General features: G+C 39.3%; 1 protein-coding gene across 3 annotated transcripts in view; it reads left to right on the top strand.

Moving 5' to 3' along the window:
• The first annotated feature begins 645 nt into the window (after positions 1–645).
• The window catches only part of RRM1 (ribonucleotide reductase catalytic subunit M1), a 42,121-nt gene continuing 23,983 nt past the window's right edge, over positions 646–18,783 (top strand). For 2 of the 3 annotated variants that reach the window (XM_057749934.1, XM_057749932.1), the window contains exons 1-7: positions 646–986; positions 6,255–6,343; positions 10,330–10,507; positions 11,628–11,728; positions 13,901–13,960; positions 15,198–15,237; positions 15,498–15,660. In XM_057749934.1, coding sequence (XP_057605917.1) covers positions 968–986; positions 6,255–6,343; positions 10,330–10,507; positions 11,628–11,728; positions 13,901–13,960; positions 15,198–15,237; positions 15,498–15,660 — 650 coding nt within the window. In that variant the 5' untranslated portion in view covers positions 646–967. Of the gene's footprint in view, positions 987–6,254; positions 6,344–8,919; positions 9,027–10,329; positions 10,508–11,627; positions 11,729–13,900; positions 13,961–15,197; positions 15,238–15,497; positions 15,661–18,783 lie in introns of those variants that run through there. The other variant, XM_057749933.1, reaches the window with a different exon arrangement.

Genomic DNA, 18,783 nt, shown 5'->3' with positions numbered 1-18,783 from the left:
AAAGTTTCAGGGAGGGGATGCCACATGACATACTATAAAAAAGAGTTTGCCAGCCCAAATCAGAAGCTTCTACACCAGCCTTGTGCGTCCTGTCTCACCTATTCTTACTCCCCACATTCGGTAAGCAAGTCCTGTCTAGTCCACCTCCACGAACCACATCCATTGGATAATTCTAAAAGCAAATGGACCACAGCCCTGACCTGCTCAAAACTCTGCCAGGGCTCGCTCCCATTTCCGTCGGATACAGTCCAAAGGCCCTCGGCCTAGCAATGCGCTCTTCCAAGCTGACTGAGTGCTAGAGTTCAGGCCGACTTAAAGGCGCTGGGCCTCCCAGCCCCCGGTTATGGATCTCAGGCTAGAGCTCAGCTCGGAGAGCAGTCTCGGGTTATAACATAGTCGTCAAGACAAGAAAAAGCGGAAGGCTGGGTGGGGTTTCGCAATTTCAAAAACACCTGAACCCTCTCGCCCTCGGCGGGGCCTGCCAGCGAGAGGGCCGGGGCGGGCTCTGCGACATGTCCGGCCGCAGGGCCCCGGATGCGGCTTTACCCACACTCAACATGGCGGCGGGAGAGCGACGTTCCCTCCGGGCGCTCCCACACCCAACACGGTCTGGGGAGAGGCGTCGGCTGCGGGGCCCTGCCCACACTCAACATGGCGAGTGCGGAGCGAGGCCCACTCTCTGCTACACTAGCCCAGCCCACCGGCTGCGGCGCCGGCAGCGTCTCATAACGTCATTTTTGCTTGGTCGCACAGCTTTTGCGTCGCGGCTGGCGGGAGCGGGAAGGGGATTCGGATTCCCTTGCTCTGCTCTGTGCAGGGAAAGTGCTCTCCGGCCCCGACTCCAGGCCCTGCACCCGAGCCACCCCTCAAGCGTGACCCTCCGCGCTCTGCCACCTTCTCGATCCCGCCGGCGCCGCAGAGCTGCAGCCGCGTCTCGCGTCGCTCAGCGCCTCAGCCACTAGCTGCGATGCATGTTATCAAGCGAGGTGAGAGGCCGGGGAGGGGACGGCGGGTGAGGTACGCGGGCCGCCGCCGCCCTAACCGTTAGCCGCGCCCGGCCGCCCGCCTCCGCCGCTTCCCGCGCTGCTGGCGGCGACTTCCCGCCCTGTCAGCTGCCCGGCCCCCGGCCCTTTGGTCAGCCTGTCCCCACCCCCACCCCTGGCCTCTAGGCTGCCATCCGGCCGCAAGTCCAAAGAACACCACCTTCTCTTTTGCGCACGGTAGCTGTGTGCGCCCAGCGCTTTGCAGGCTGTAGTTTACTCCTCACCGGGAGCCCCTCAGGCAGGGCTTATTGGCTCTGCTTCGCAGGTGAAGTTGCTGAAGCGCAGAGAGAGGTTCGGGGGCTGCACGGTCAGCCGGGTACGCTTTATTTATTTATTTATTTTTTGGCACACGGGCTTAGTTGCTCCGTGGCATGTGGGATCTTCCTGGAGCAGGGATCGAACCTGTGTCCCCTGCATTGGCAGGCGGATTCTTAACCACTGCACCACCTAGGAAGCCCCTGGTCAGCCGGGTAGATGCTAGTGAGGCCAGGCTTCGAACCCATAGCTAACAACAGAGTTTTATTTGAAAGGCTTGGTCGCCTGTCCTGGGCACGGGGAGGCTAGTAAAGCAGGGGCTCTGCACCCTACATGGGCACCTACCAGCTTCTTGATCTCTTCTATGGGTTGAAAAATGGTAGGCTCAGACACAGACATCTCCACGGAGTTTGCCCTTCGTAAGGGATGTGTTGCCATTTCCCCCAGGAGTTGGGATCGGGACTAGCTGGCCCTATCCTTGATGGGAAGAGATATGGAATCAGAGTAGAGGGGCCAAGGCATCTTCTGACAGGGTGGGGACAGGAAAGAGCCGGGGACTTCTGTTCTTCCTCAACACTTAATTCCCGGTAGATTTGCTGAGTAATTCCTTTGTATCAGTCCTTTGCTTGATTCTGTGAGATTGAGTTTAAGAGGAGACAGACTTGCCTGGGGAAAAGGATTAATCAGGTTGGGAAAAGGTTTAATCAGGTTGGAAAAACGAAAGCAAAACATACTGTTAACAGAGAACCACATGGGACAGGTACGAATATGTTTTGAGTTGACTCTGCTTGCCTCTGTTAAAGCATTAGAGTTATTTCAAAATTGTAGGCACTTGGTAAATACTGGTTGAGTGATTGTTTTATCCACCAGGCTGTGAGTGTTTCAAAGATGGGACTTTATGCCCAAACTTAGCACAGGACCTGCCATGAATGGATGCTCAAAGAGTGGATGAGAATAATTATTTTAAAATATAGGATATGATGAGTGTTGTGAGTTGGCAGGTAGTTGATTTGGTTGTAACTAGGTGGTTTACAGTTAAGAGGTGGAGAGGAGGACAGTGGTGGCCCTTCCTGTCATTAGTATCTTTAGAACATCAGTCTCTGAATTTCCCTAATCTGTCTTTTTAGCTGATGAGACCAAAGACCAAAATACATAGTGCACTTTTATTGGTCTATTCCTGTGAGTGAGAGAGGAGCATTCAGCTTTTTAGACCTTTAGAAAAAGGTATGGAAAGATGAGGAGCTCTTATGATAAATCTGTAACAAGATGAATTGAAAACTTATGGACATAGATCTCTGGAGTGGGTAACACCTCTGTGTTTCATTTTAAACCTTTTGGGTCCACTTTCGAATACTGTGGTTTAAAAAGCACTACCTACAACAAGCTGTAAAAGGCAGGCCTTATTTTGCTTCTCATTCCTTCGGAGACCATAATATGATCCAGATGGTTCGCTGCTAGACTCTGCCAGTAGCAGTCAGCAAGGCTTGTTAATATACATATGTACTTAGATTTGTTTCTTTATTTTATTTTTGATCTTTAATTCGTTTAGGGTATTCTCCACCCCGCCACCCCCCCTCCCCCGTTTTTGGCATGATAGTCTGGTAGCAAACTAACTAGTTTTTGTTAATGTAATTATTCAGGAGGGCAACTAGCAGTCAACGTAGAGTATTACTTATTGAACATGCTAATATCTTGCCAAGCACCATGAGGGAAATAATAGAGGGAGAAGGTATCTCCATCTACCGTGATCTTAGGGCTGTTGGGGATGTAGGAAGAATCCATGTGAAAATTGTTAAACAGAAGGGAATAGTAGATGAGTTTTTCTCATCTGCTATCTTGAGCTGTTTTTCTTGGTGGAACAGTATTGCTCAAGGAGATTAAAGCTGAAAAAAAAAAGTTGAGAACCATTGGAATAAATGCAATGTAGCTGAGTTGTAGTGTGCTTCGGAATTTAGTATAGTGTTTTCAAAACTTTGGATTGTAACCCACAGTAAAAATTACATTTTACGTCATGACTGAGTATACACACATGTATATGTAAGTATTTACATAAAACTGAAACAACAGTTTGCAAAATAATACCTTCTAAAGCATCTGTTTGCACTCTGATATCTTTGATTTCAGATCCTTTCTCTATCCTTCCCCCTCCTCTCCCTTCCTCCCTCCCATCCTTTCTAATTCCCTTTACAGCCCACTGTATTATTTTACAGATCTGTGTGGGTACTGTGCTGGGCACTGAGGTTACAGTGGTGAGTAGGCATAATTTCTTGTTTTCAAAGATTTTACAATCAATTGAGAAAGATAGACAAAAACATTAATAAAATATGATCAATATTCTAATAGCTAAAGTAGAGGCTGTGGAAGCTCATTCATTCAATTATTCAGAAAGTGTTTACAGTTGTACCTCAGTATCCACAGGGCATTTGGTTCCAGGACCTGCTGCAGAAACCAAAGTCTGTGTATGCTCAAGTCCCATAGTTGTCCCTCAGTCTCTGTGGGTTCTGCATCTGCAAGTTCTAGTTCCGCATCCAGGGCTTCAACCAACTGCGGATCATAAATAGTACATGATCCATGGTTGGTTGAATCTGCACGTGTGGAACCTGTGGATACAGAGGGCTGACTATACTCAGCATCTCTTTATGCCAGGAACTGTTTTAGGTACTGGGGATTCAGCAGTGAACAAAACAAGCTAAATCCCTTTCCTCATTGGAGTTTACATTCTGGTGTGAGTGACAGTAAAGTGCATACAAGAAACAAGTAAACGTGTAAGAATCTGTTAATTCTAGATAGTGATTAGTGAAATGATGCTAGTAAAACAGGGTAATGTGATCAAGATGAATGAGCAGGTAATCTTAGGTTGGATCCTCAGGGAGGGAGCTGACATTTGAACTGAGCCCTGAATAATACTGAGTCAGCAATGTGAAGATCTGTGGGCTAAATTTTGCAGGTAGAGGGATGAGAAAGTTCGTATCTTATAGAAGAGGCACATCGTTGGTCTTACAGTACTAGCAAAGTCTTCCTGAAGAGTGAGAAATTAAAAAAGACAGCTTGTACTCAGAGGAAAATCAGACAATTAGTGTTCTAGAGGATTTCACAGGAGGAAGAGGTCAATGTGAGTTACAGTGGTTGGGGCAGGTTTCATGGATGTGGTGAGAGTTGAGGAGTGAGTAGGAGTTAGTGTATGGAAGGGTGGAAGAGGGACTTTTAGGCAGAGTAAGGTATAAGCAGTGATATGGATGTGGGGATGGAAGGCTCTGTTGGCACTGAGGATATTTCACAGGGAACAGTAGAAGAGGCGTGGGACCAAATTAAGGAAGGCCTTTGAGAGAAGAGGATAATAATGTAAGCAGGGGTTAGTGATATAGTAAAATCAACATGTGGGTTGAAAAAAAATGACTGAGTGGAATGATAGGCTAGAGAACAGTGGATCATTGGTCCTTTGGTCCTTAGTGTGCCTCCACTTTCCAGTGTGAGTTAAGATAATTGTTACTGTACTTTTTGTCAGTTTCCTGATTAATTTGGCAGCTGCAGATTCTCAGTTTGCTAATATTGCTTTGTGGTCACCTGTCTGCCTAACCAGTTAGTGGAGCATTGAGGGCTCAGTCCCGCTGTGGGCCAGCTAATTTACTTAATTCTAGAGTTAAACACTGCATATATGAGTCTGGTTAGAAAAGGAGATCATAATGGTGATCAGAAAGAGAAGGGCTATCTTAGTTAATATATTAATGTTTAAGAAAAACTAACTTGTTCTGTTGATGATGAGTTACTGGTGGTATCTTACTGTTCATTTATTCTTTTTTTTTTTTTATACTTTTTTTTTTTTTTTAATTTTTTGGGGGTCATTTATTCTTTATCAAACATTTGAGAAAGTACTCAGGCCAGCCAGGACTTTTTGTTAGGAAGAACAAAGAGTAACAGGATCTAAGTTCAAAATCATAAAAGGATTAACTAGATAAGGTCCATATGTATATGCTTCCATATCTCCAAAATAAAAACTAAGAGGTTGCTTCTGAAAGATTGTTTTGAGTTACAAATAGAAAGATGTACTTATTTACATGGTGTGAAGTAAGTTCAAAATTATTAATTACTCTAGGAGAGTATGTAAGCCAAGTTTATGTTGAAGGTGTTAGAATGGAGACAGGTTTATAAATCATTTAGCATTCAGTACATATTTGAGTACCTACTATGTGGTAGGCCTTGGCCTTTGGTCATATGTCGGTAAATAAACCATGACACAGTCTTTTTCCTTTCAGAAATTATATTCTCGTGGATGGGTGGGGAGAGTCACACAATAAACAGATGCATAAGTAAAATATAGAGTATATCAGATGATCCTAAGTGCTATGGAGAAAAATAAAGCATAGGAGTAGGATAAAGAGGAGCAAGGCTGTGTTTGGGGCATTGCAATTTAAAATAGAGTGATCAGGGAAAGCCTTATTGAGAAGGTGACTTTGAGCAGAGACCTAAAAGAGGTATAGATAGCAAGGAGCCAGGGTTGCCAAGGTAGAATGAATGAGGAAGGTGGGAGAGTAGGAGGTGAAGTTGTGGGGGAAGGGGGCACACAGGGCAAGTTGTGTAGGATTCTATGGATCGTTGTAATGATTTTGACATTGATTCTGAAGGAAATGATAAACCACTATTGGGATGGGGGTAGTGACATGATTTTGACTTGTTTTGAAGAATAATTCTGCCTGTCATTTGGGACAAGGAGGGAAACAGATCATTTGGGAAGTTTATTGTAAGAATCCATCTGAAGTACAATGTAAGGGAAGACTCGGTATACAATCCCTACTTTTTGAAGATGAAAAAATAGTCTCTTGGAGGTCTGAATCATTTATCTACAAAATAGTGTTTTGTTTTGGACAATTTAAAAAGTTTACATGCCGATTACATTTGATTCTTTGACGTTGCTATCTTAATATGTGCTAACATACACTGTATGGTTTGATTCTTCAGATGGCCGCCAAGAGCGAGTTATGTTCGACAAAATTACATCTCGAATCCAAAAGCTTTGCTATGGACTCAATATGGACTTTGTTGATCCTGTAAGTAAATAGGCTTTATATCTTGGGTTCCTTGCTTCATGTGATTCTTTTTACTTGTCTTTTATCTTTGGCCCTTTACTTACTTGCTGTATATTTTGGTTTGGTATTCTGCTTATGGCCTTGGATATAACATGTGAATTTATTGCTTAAAACTTTTTTTCCCTGGGAATACCCTGGTGGTCTAGTGGTTAGGACTTGGTGCTTTCACTGCTGTGGCCTAGATTCCATCCCGGGTCAGGGAACTAAGTTTCTGCAAGCTGCGTGGCATGGCAAAAAAACAAAACAAACAAACAGACAAAACAAAACTTTTTTTTTCTAAATTTTGGTCTGTGCTGTGAGTTCTGCCTTTTCAGAGAACTATAAAAGTGAGCAGAGACGAAAACTTGACATTAACATTTCATATTGGAGACTTCTTTGAGTAAATTATTTTATTCATAAGTAGAAAAACCTTTAGTAAGACTTGTTTTGAAATTGTGGTCATTTGAGTAGAAACTGGTTGGAAATTTGCCTTTTTTTATCTATGTAGAGAGAATACATTAAAGTAATATAAAATAGATTTCATGGCCAACATTTAAATTAAGGAGAGCCAACTATTCATAAGCAGTTTGCTCTGCTTTTCTTCTTTAACTCCTCTACTCTAGATGCTAAGCATCCCTTATCTAGACTGCTGTCTATAGTGGTCTCTAAAGTGTCCTCCAGGTCTTCCTCTCACCTTGCTGTCTTCAAATACATCTTCCACACAGCTTTCAAAATGATCTTACTAAATGGAGTCTCTAAGAACATTTTTTTTTTAAAACCTATATTGCCCCAACCTTATTTAGGTATTTTATCTGTACTACTATAGCAATTGTGCTGGCCTCATAGCATTAAACACCTAGTATAGAAATTAATTATATATCTCTGTCCTCCCCTGAAATTGTTGGGGAGGCCTGTATCTTGTTCTTGTGATATCCACAGTGCTTAACACATATGTAATTAGATGCTCGATAAATTTGAATTGACCAAAATGGTCAAAAGAACATAATTTTATACAGGTTTAAAATATGCTTAGTATAAATTCCCTTTTACTTTTGGAAATGTAGACAATAATTAGAATAGTAGAATATTAGAGTTGGCATGAACCTGAGGGATCATCTTATTTCATCTTCCTTGTTTTATAGATAAGGAAGGTCCAAAGAGAAGGGGAGTGGCTTGTACAAGTGAGTAGGAGTGTAGGAAGGAGTACGTAGGTATCTTGACTCCTAAGTGTTCTCTTCCCTCATGCACACATTTCAGAGTGCAAGGGTGCTGGAGCTGACTCAAGTTTTCTAGGGTAGATTTAGTTGAAAAAGCCTACATGCTTTCAGATCTGGCATGGTTTTTAGCACATGGATGTTATTATATTCTGAGTTCTGATTACTTGCTGTGTAGCACCAGAAATTATTTAGAAGACTTCACTACTTTTTTACTGAATGTGACTTACCTGCTGAATCTGAGAAGAAAGTGATCAGGAGCAATTTGAGCTAAGGTCTGAGATGTAATTGGAATAGATTTTAAACTAGTAATTACACACTTTTTTTTTTTTTTGAGGGGAGCATGCTTTGGTCAGCTGGGAAATGGGATTCATTTTCATTTTCTGTTGGATTAATCTTTTGTTTGTCTGTTTGTTTGTTTTTGTGGCCACATAGCTTGTGGGATCTTAGTTCCCCAACCAGGGATTGAACTTGTGCTCCCTGCAATGGAAGCTTGGAGTCCTAACCATTGGACTGCCAGAGAATTCCCTGATTTGTTGTTGTTGTTTTTTTTTAAAGATTCAGTAAACACATACGTATATACAACTGAGAATTTGTCTTTCTTGGCTTGTGCATTGTGTGTTTTAAAAAAGGAGTACCTCTTACAGTATGGTCTTGAAAACAGTGAAATATATTGAGGTTGAATGGGATATGGAGCCAGAAGACTTACACAGTAAACCTTGGGCAAGTCCCAGTAACCTGGGTTCCTCGTGTAAAGTGGTGAGAGTTATAATACCCATCTCACAGGTAATTGTGAAATGGCAGAGAAGGTTACGGAAGTTGAGAAATGTTGTAATTTGTGAAGTGTTAAAGAAAGAGTAACCATTAACACAAAAACAGAAATATAGATCAATGGAACAGGATAGAAAGCCCAGAGATAAACTATGGTCAACTAATCTATGACAAAGGAGCCAAGGATATACAATGGAGAAAAGGCAGCCTCTTCAATAAGTGGTGCTGGAAAAACTGGACAGCTACGTGTAAAAGAATGAAATTAGAACACTCCCTAACATCATACACAAAAATAAACTCTAAATGGATTAAAGACCTAAATGTAAGGCTAGACACTATAAAACTAGAGGAAAACATAGGAAGAACACTCTTCGATGTAAATAACAGCAAAATCTTTTTTGATTCACCCCCTAGAGTAATGGAAATAAAAACAAAAATAAATAAGTGGGACGTAATGAAACTTCAAAGCTTCTTCACAGCAAAGGAAACTATAAGCAAGACGAAAAGACAGCCCTCAGAATGGGAGAAAATATTTGCAAATGAATCAACAAAGGATTAATCTCCAAAATATATAAACAGTTCATGCAGCTCAATATCAAAAAAACAAACAACCCAGTCAAAAACTGGACAGAAGACCTAAATAGGCATTTCTCCAAAGAAGACATACGAATGGCCAAGAGGCACGTGAAAAGCTGCTCAACATCACTAATTATTAGAGAAATGCAAATCAAAACTACAATGAGGTATCACCTCACACTGGTTAGAATGGGCATCATCAGAAAATCTACAAACAGTAAATGCTGGAGAGGGTGTGGAGAAAAGGGAACACACTTGCACTGTTGGTGGGCATGTAAATTGATACAGCCACTATGGAGAATAGTATGGAGGTTCCTTGCGAAACTAAAAAATAGAGTTACCGTATGACCCAGCAATCCCACTGCTGGGCATATACCCAGAGAACACCATAATTCAAAAAGACACATGTACTCCACTGTTCATTGCAGCACTATTTACAATAGCCAAGACATGTAAGCAACCTAAATGTCCATCAAAAGATGAATGGATAAAAAAGATGTGGTACATATATACAATGGAATATTACTCAGCTGTAAAAAGCAATGAAACTGGGACATTTGTAGAGACATGGATGGACCTAGAGACTGTCATACAGAGTGAAGTGAGTCAGAAAGAGGAGAACAAATATATTAACACATATATGCGGACTATAGAAAAATGGTACAAATCAACTGGTTTGTAAGGCAGAAATAGAGACACAGATGTAGAGAACAAACATGGACACCAAGTGGGGAAAGCGGGAGGGCTGGGGGGGAATGAAGTGGGAGACTGGGATACCAAAGTGTACACTCTAAATATATGCAATTTATTGTCTGTTAACTGTATCTCAATAAAAGTTCTTAGAAAGAAAGAAAGAGAGAGAAAGAAAGAAAGAAAGAGTAGCCATTAAATTATTTGATGACTCAGCCCCAACTCTAACTTATATCTTCATCTCCTTTCATTGGAGTGATTAAAGTTTGATTCATTTGCTTTCCTGTACTTGTCCCTAGGTAGAATTGGGAGAAAATGGGTAAATATGTACCTTGAACCCTGATTACATACAGAGAATTTGAATGAAAGATGGGGATACTTATAGAATCATTGGTTTTCAGCTATTTTCCTATGTGACTATTAATCTTTGTAAAAGCTCTACTTAGATTTTAAAACCAAACCCATCCCTCCCTCTTTCTTTCCTCCCTCCCTTCAACACTTCTTCAGGATATATGTAGTATGCGTTTCTAGCAGCTCTATCGGCTTATGGATTCTCATTACTGAATTTTCCATAGCCCACCATTCTGAAAGGTAATTTTTCATTAAAGGAAGTTGTCATTTATTGTGATATAAATTTGATTGTTTTCTTCATTGCTCTTTTAAGGAAGCTCTTGGTTCTTGGGAAAGCACGAGTAATTCTTGGCTTTGCTTTTATAGGCTCAGATCACCATGAAAGTAATCCAAGGCTTGTACAGTGGAGTCACTACTGTGGAGCTAGATACTTTGGCTGCTGAAACAGCTGCAACCTTGACTACGAAGCACCCTGACTATGCCATCCTGGCAGCAAGGATTGCCGTCTCTAACTTGCACAAAGAAACAAAGAAAGTATTCAGTGGTAAGTCTAGAGAAAAAAAGTTAGAAAGAATTTAGTATTCTCAGAAAATTTATAAGGGTACTAGAATGAAACCTTGAGTATCAAAAAGAGAAGTTCCATCTTGTTTAAAAAAGCAAAGTGCAAATTAGTGGCAGAGGGAGACTAGAACTTCCCATTTCTCCATGCTGCTGACCTGCTGCATGGAAGGGTCAATGGATACTTTTCTTTATCTTTTTGTTTTCTCTCTCTTTTCTTTTCTTTCTTTCTTTTTTTGGAGCCTATCTTTAGATGCTTGGTGGTAGTGTGGTTGGAAAAAAGAGTAATACTTATTGATAATTTCTGGGTTAAACAAAATGTAACAGTCTTTTGTCACCATTAGTCATCACATCCATTTTACAACTCGGAATGTGGGCAAAGGAAGGTTAAATAATTCATTGGGTATATAAAAAGTGGTGTAAAAGAAGTCAGTTGGTACACTGAGAATAGAAATCTTTTGACTTTCAATTCCAGATCTCTTATGTGGGGCCTTAAACATTATATCTCCCTCTTCTGTAGATTTATTGTAAAGATATCAGTTCTACCAAAATTGATCTATGGATTCAAGTCAAATTCAATCAGAGTGCCAGCTTTGCGTGTGTCTGTACTATATGTATAAATGCAGAGGACTAAATACTGCTATGATGTCTGGAATTATTTGTCTGAATTTAAAATTACTAAATGTGCATTTATAGAAGTAAAATGCTTGGGTTGATAGATTTTGAATTTTAAGTTGAGTTACTGTTTTGTTAGGATAAAAAAAACCTTAAGCTTATAATTTCTGTTTTTCTTTATTTTCAACCAGTAATTCTCTGGGGTTATATGTCAGAATCATCTGGCAGTCTTTTTCAAAGTGCAAGAGCCTATGCTCCCTCTAAATCTGGAAGATTGTTTCCTTAAGGGTTCCTTTATTTAACTTATAAATATATTTTTCCATATATATTTATTTAACATGTGTGTATTCATTGAGCACTTTCTGTGCTAGATACTAAGGTGGGTTGGGGATGAAAAACAGTTGAGAACCACTGTTTTAAACTGTTACCTAAAGATTGAATTAACTGTTAAGTGATTTTGATATTTTAATTTTCTGTTGTTTTGTTTTTAGATGTAATGGAAGACCTCTTCACCTACATAAACCCACACAACGGCAGACACTCTCCCATGGTGGCCAAGTCAACATTGGATATTGTTTTGGCCAATAAAGATGTATGTATAATGCTTTTCTGGTGAAAAATTTTTTATGGATTTTTTTTTAAGGCAATAAGCATGTTTTTAAAAATTTAAACACTACAAGAGATAGAGGTAAAAAGTAGTTCTCTCTCCTTCTCTGAATCCTAGTTTTCCTGTCTAGAAACAACATTTTGTCATTTTAAAATGTATTTTTCCAGAGCCGTTCTATAATACCTGTGTATGTACATTTATTTTTCTTTTTAGTGGCAGTGTACTATGCATACTATTCCTTCTGATACTTTTTCACTTACAAGTATATCTTAGAGATAGTTCTTTATGAATTTACCTGCATAACACTCCATTCTATAGCTGTATCGTCATTATACATACATGTAAGAATTGCTCTAGTGATAAATATTTGCTTTCCATTTTTTCACTGCAGTGGATATCCTTGTATGGTAGTGCTTTGCTTGTAGATGAGTGTATCAGTAAGGTAAATCCCTTAAGTGGAATTGCTGAGCCAAAGAATATGCGCATTTAAAATTTTAGTAGATGTTGCCAAACTGACTTCCAAAAAAGTTGCTGGAGTAAAATTTTGAAAGATCGTCGTCTTGCTCAGCAACTTAAAAATTATCCATTTATGTTTCAACCCCTTTCTTAATTACATCCCAGAGGACAGAAGGGAAAAGATGGGAAGGTCCAGCCAGCTGTTTTGCACACAGGACTTATTTACCATGGATATCTGCACAGATTAGTAACCAATATTTTTTTAATTGGAGTATAATTGCTTTACAATGTTGTGTTAGTTTCTGGTGTACAATAAAGTGAATCAGCTATATGTATACATGTGTCCCCTCCCTCTTGGACCTCCCCCACCCCAATCCCACCCACCTAGGTCATCACATAGCACTGAGCTGAGCTTCCTGTGCTTTATAGCAGGTTCCCACTAGCTATCTGTCTTACACATGGTAGTGTATATATGTCAATCCTAAGTTCCCAGTTCATCCCATCCTCCCCTTTCCCCACTGTGTCCACGTCTGTTCTCTATGTCTGCATCTCTATTCCTGCCCTGGAAATAGGCTCATCCGTACCATTTTTCTAGATTCCACATATATGCGTTAATATATGATATTTGTTTTTCTCTTTCTGACTTACTTTAGTCTGTATGACAGACTCTAAGTCCATCCATAACTCAGCAAATGACCCAGTTTCATTCCTTTTTATGGCTGAGCAATATTCCATTGTATATATGTACCACACCCTCTTTATCCATTCATCTGTCATTGCACGTTTAGGTTGCTTCCATGTCCTGGCTTCTAACTGTATGTAATAGAATGATTAGTTGCCTGTCTCTAAATATGTATCTGGTGTTAAAGAGACTGAGAGAAAGCTGAGTTGTGTGTTGTTCATATGTATGATCTTGAAGACAGGTGAAAAACAAAAATAATGATAACAAAAACCTGTACCCAAAAAATAACTATTGATAATCAAGTATTTCAGTTCTGCATTATTCATGCAAGACCACTACCTGCCTTTGGCAACAAAGGTGCCCTTTAAAATTTAAGAGAAAGGGAAGGGTTTCATACATATTTTTCAAGTCCTTGGACGTGGATCCTTATATGGAAACAGTGATAGTATTTTGAAAGACTGGCTCCATGTTTCTCTATCCAAAATGATTATTTGTACCTAATTGCTTTTGTTTTCTTTAAATGGCTTTATAGCCTGCAAAAACTCTGTAACAATGGCCAGTTCTGCTTTAAAATATTACTGTCACAGCAATAGTTTGTTTAAAACCTGTTAAAGGACCTGGATTTGATGAACCTTAGAATTAATGTAATTGTTTATCTTATATATTGTTATGTGCAGTTTAAAATGGAAAATAAAAATATGTATTAGTAATTATAATAGAGAAAGTTTGGAAAGTCACATTTATATTTTTACTTATTTGCAACTTAGAGTTACATGTTTTTGTCTAGTCTGTTAATGTACAGGTTTTTAAACCTAATTAGGATACTCAATTTACATAATTTTTTTTTCTTAACATTAGGTATGGATTTCTATTCTACAACAATAATACTTAGTGTTATCTCTTTTATATCCTATGTCAATTTTAGTTCTGGAGTCAGGGCTGAAAGATATCAGATTTTGTGAAAATAAGTCTAATTATCTTAATTATGTTTTTTTTCTCTCTTTTCTTACCTTCACCAGCGCCTGAATTCTGCCATTATCTATGACCGAGATTTTTCTTATAATTACTTTGGCTTTAAGGTAAATAATGGGTTTCTTTTTTAAAGAGTTTTTATCATTATTATTTTTTTTATGACTATTTATTTATGGGCTGCATTGGGTCTTTGTTGCTGCATTGGGTCTTTGTGGCTGCACTGAGTGGAGGCTACTTTTCATTGCGGTGCACAGGCTTCTCATTGCAGTGGCTTCTCTTTGTGGAGCACAGGCTCTAGGCACATGAGCTTCAGTAGCTGTGGCACGTGAGCTCAGTAGTTGTGGCTCGTGGGCTGTAGAGCACAGGCTCAGTAGTGCATGGGCTTAGTTGCTCAGCGGCATGTGGGATCTTCCCGGACCAGGACTCGAACCCATGTCCCCTGCACTGGCAGGCAGATTCTAAACCACTGCACCACCAGGGCAGCCCCAATAATGGATTTCAAATAAGTGGGAATTCCTCCTTGAATCAGGAAATTCAAATTTTTGTTTATGTTTTAGTGATACAATTATAGAGGTAGTAATTTGTTGGGAGTTGGGATGGACCTGTGGGATTAGTGGGGATTAGGGTGATGGTGGTTGTTTGACTTAAGGAAAGATAGCTTATTCATTTGCAGTTTTCAAATTTTCCAAATACTACTTCTAGATACCTGTGGAGTTATGCAGGTAATTTGCCAGAATGATTCCATATTATTCTACTGTTTATGCAACAACTGTTGAATTCCTACTATGTGCCAAATGCTTTTCTAGATACTTTTGTGTTGATAAACAGTGTTATGTAGTGATTGAGAACGTGAGTGTTAATGTCAGACCACCTGGGTTCAAATCTCTGCTCCATTTCTTATTAGCAAGATACTTAATCTCTCTGTCCTCAGTTTCGTCATCTTTAGAATGGGGGTAATAATAAAATTCAACAACAAATTCTCTTGAGGATTAAGTAAGTGTGTGTGTTGTTTTGATCAGTGCCTAGCCTGTTATAAATACTTGATAAATGTTAACCATTATGATATGGTGATGAGTAAGTACCACAACTTCTGCTGTTAACATTATATGTATTACTATAGAGCTGGCTTTTTCCAGAAATTTTCAGGCAGTCTTTTCCAAAACAAATAGCTAATTGATAATGTTCCAAGCTAAAGCTAGTAAAACAAAATATACTATTCTTGCCATTTACGATTATATTAAAACCTTAGAAGATTTAAATAGATTGCCTTATTGTGAATGATATATCTACTGTGTCTTTAAAAACTATGCTCTGGAAGATTTTTGGTTGTTTTGCTTTTTCTAGACGCTGGAGCGATCCTATTTGTTGAAGATCAATGGAAAAGGTGAGACATGAACATGTTTATGTGTTATATTTTCTATTCATTATATTGAAAATAGAACTTTGCCCTATTAGCCTTAACATTTCTATTTAAACTCTAAATAATATTTTAAACTTTAGGTTTAGTTTATGAATAATGTTGCTGCTTATTGGTATAAAATTTTTAAAATTGTCTTTGGTGTTGCTTTTTTTGACTCAAGTACATATCTCAGCCTAGTTTTTCTGACATGTCCTATCATGTGAAAATTCCTCTTTTGTTTTTAGTGGCTGAAAGACCACAACATATGTTGATGAGGGTATCTGTGGGGATTCACAAGGAAGATATCGATGCTGCTATTGAAACATACAACCTTCTTTCTGAGAAGTGGTTTACCCATGCCTCTCCCACTCTTTTCAATGCTGGCACCAACCGTCCACAACTTTCCAGGTACGTGTCATCTGTAGTCGCTTTTGATATTCTGAAATGCTTTTGACTAGGGAAATAAACTTTGAGCTGAAGAAACTAGGCAGTTCATCACATAAAAATTAATTTGATATATATTTAATCACTCTTGCTCTTATTAAATGAGATTTACTTTCTGGAAATCTCTCTTATGCAGTGTGGTAAATGAATTGAAGAGAGACAAATGCTGATAATGAAATTTTAAACTTGATAATGGTGATGGTTGTACAACTCTGTGAATGTACTAAAAACCATTAACTGTACACTTTAAGTGGGGAATTGTATGGTATGTGAATTATATCTCAATAAAGTTTTTTTTTAATTTTATTTATTTATTTTACTTTTGGCTGCTTTGGGTCTTCGTTGCTGTGCGTGGGCTTTTTCTAGTTGCAGAGAGTGGGGGCTACTCTTCGTTGCTTTGCGCAGGTTTCTCATTGCAGTGGCTTCTGTTGTTGTGGAGCATGGGCTCTGGGTGCACAGGCTTCAGTAGTTGTGGCACATGGGCTCAGTAGTTGTGACTCGTGGGCTCTAGAGCACAGGCTAGGTAGTTGTGGCACATGGGCTTAGTTGCTCCGTGGCATGTGGGATCCTCCTGGACCAGGGCTTGAACCCGTGTCCCCTGCATTGGCAGGTGGATTCCCAACCATTGCGCCACCAGGGAAGCCCCTCAGTAAATTTTTTTTAAAAAATAAATTCTGACAGTAATTAGAGGACTCTAATCGTAGTCTGTATGAGAGATTATGGTATTTTGGATTAGGGAAGTGAAAGTGGAGATTGAGAGAAGTAGACAGGTTGAAGAGATTCAGGAGGTAAAATTGATAGAATTTGATGATTTGGATATGAGTCAAGAGTGGGTCCTGAGTTTATGGGTAGAATAACAGGATTTATTGTGTCATTTTCTGAGAAAGGAAACACTGGAACAGTGTCCAGTAAAAAGACTAATATACCCTAAACAAGTTGGTTTATCCCAGGAACTCAAGGATATGCTAACATCCAAAAGTGTATTAATGTAATTCATTGCACTAACATTTTATATCATTTAATACTTTCATAATAAAAAGTTAGCAAAATAGATATAGAAAATAACTTCCTTCATTTGGTAGAAAGATATCCACTAAAAACTTAGATTGGGACTTCCCTGGCTTTGCAGTGGTTAAGAAGCCACCTGCCAATGCAGGGGACACAGGTTTGAGCCCTGGTCTGGGAAGATCCCAAATGCTGTGGAGCAACTAAGCCCATGTGCCACAACTACTGAGCCCACATGCCACAACTACTGTAGCCTGTGGGCCTAGAGCCCATGCTCCGCAACAAGAGAAGCCTCATCACTGAGAAGCCTGCACACCGCAACAAAGAGTAGCCTCCGCTCGCCACAACCAGAGAAAGCATGCATGCAGCAATGAAGACCCAATGCAGCCAATAAATAAATAAATAAATAAATAAATAAATAAATAAATTTATTTTAAAAAAAAAGCCAACCTAGATTTGTTGGACCTCTGTTTTCAGCATTGTAGTGGAGGCCTGAGCCAACATTGTAAGATAAGAAAAAAAAAAGTTTGGAAATGAGGGAATGAAACTGTAATGATTCCTCAAGAGTATCTACAGATAAATTATTATAATTAAAAATATTTCAGCAGAATATCTGGATGTAAATTCAACATAAATGAATCAGTTGGGTTTCTGTACTTTAGCTGTTAGAAGATTTAAATTTTAAAACGTATCAAAATACTGGAAGGTATCCAAGAATAAATCTAATGAAAGGTATGTAAGGCTTTTAAGGAAAAAATTCCAAAATATAATTGAAGGATGTTAAAAAAAACAAATAAATGGAGAGTGATCTTATATTCATAAATGGATTTAATATTGTAGTGATGTCAGTTTTTCTCAACTTAATCTATAGATTCAGTGTAATTCCAGTCAGAATTTCAACATGCTAATTCTAAAATTTATATGGAAGAGCAAAAAGCAAAAAATAATCTAGTGCTGCTCAGAGGTATCAGGTCCTGGGTCTTCCCTGGTGGTGCAGTGGTTAAGAATCGGCCTGCCAATGCAGGGGACGTGGGTTCGAGCCCTGGTCTGGGAAGATCCCACATGCTGCAATGAGAAGCCCATACAAAGAGTAGCCCCCCCTTCATTGCGACTAGAGAAAGCATGCTCAGGAATGAAGATACAACACAGCTCCCCCCCCTCCTCCCCAAAAGATATCAGGTCATAATCCCTGGAACCTGTCAATGTTACTTTACAAGCAAAAACAGTCTTTGCAGGTATGACTAGGAAAGATCTTGACATAGGGAGGTTATCCTGAATTATTCAGGTGGGCCCTGAATCCAATAAAAAATATCCTTATAAGAGAGAGAGGCTGTGGGAGATATGATGCATACAGAAGAAAAGAAGGCAATGTGTAGACAGAGGCAGAAATTGGAGTGATGTGGCTACAAGCAAAGGAGCCACCAGAAGCTGGAAGAGGCAAGGAATATATTCTCCCCTAGAGCCTCTGGAGGAATGTTTTTGATTTTGGCCCAGTGAAACTGATGTTGAACTTCTGGCCTCCTGAACTGAGAGAATAAATTTCTATTTTAAGCCACCAAATTAGTGGTGTTTGTTAGGATAGCCACAGGAAGCTAATATAAATAGCAAGATAGTTTTGAAGAAAAAGTCCTACCAGATTTCAAGACTACTATAAATCTATGGTTTGTCTATCTCAGAGTAAATACCATACTTTGTGATATTTACTCTGGGATAGTGTAGTATTTGTTCTGGCCACTGGAACATAACAGCTTAGAAAGACATTCAGGCTTATATGGGAACTTGATGAGTAACAGGTGTCATTGCATTTCATTGGGAAAACAGTGCTAGGGAAAGTGGTTATTCTGTGAGGAGAAGTAGAATTAGATTTCCCATCTTCATGCCATATATAGAAATAAAGTCAAGAGAAAAATCTAACTGTGAAAGTAAAATCTTTTAGAAGAACATATAGGGAAAATAAATATTTTCCTCCCCAACTTTTTAATATGAATTTCAAACAATCAGAAAATTTAAAGGACAGTGAATGCCACCCATACACCCACTTCTGCTTAGAGGAAAAAAATTACTAACATTTTACCATATATA

The sequence above is a fragment of the Hippopotamus amphibius genome, chromosome 9 (genome assembly GCF_030028045.1).
Source record: "Hippopotamus amphibius kiboko isolate mHipAmp2 chromosome 9, mHipAmp2.hap2, whole genome shotgun sequence".
NCBI classification, from domain to species: domain Eukaryota; kingdom Metazoa; phylum Chordata; class Mammalia; order Artiodactyla; family Hippopotamidae; genus Hippopotamus; species Hippopotamus amphibius.
This window is presented reverse-complemented; position numbering and strand designations above follow the sequence as displayed.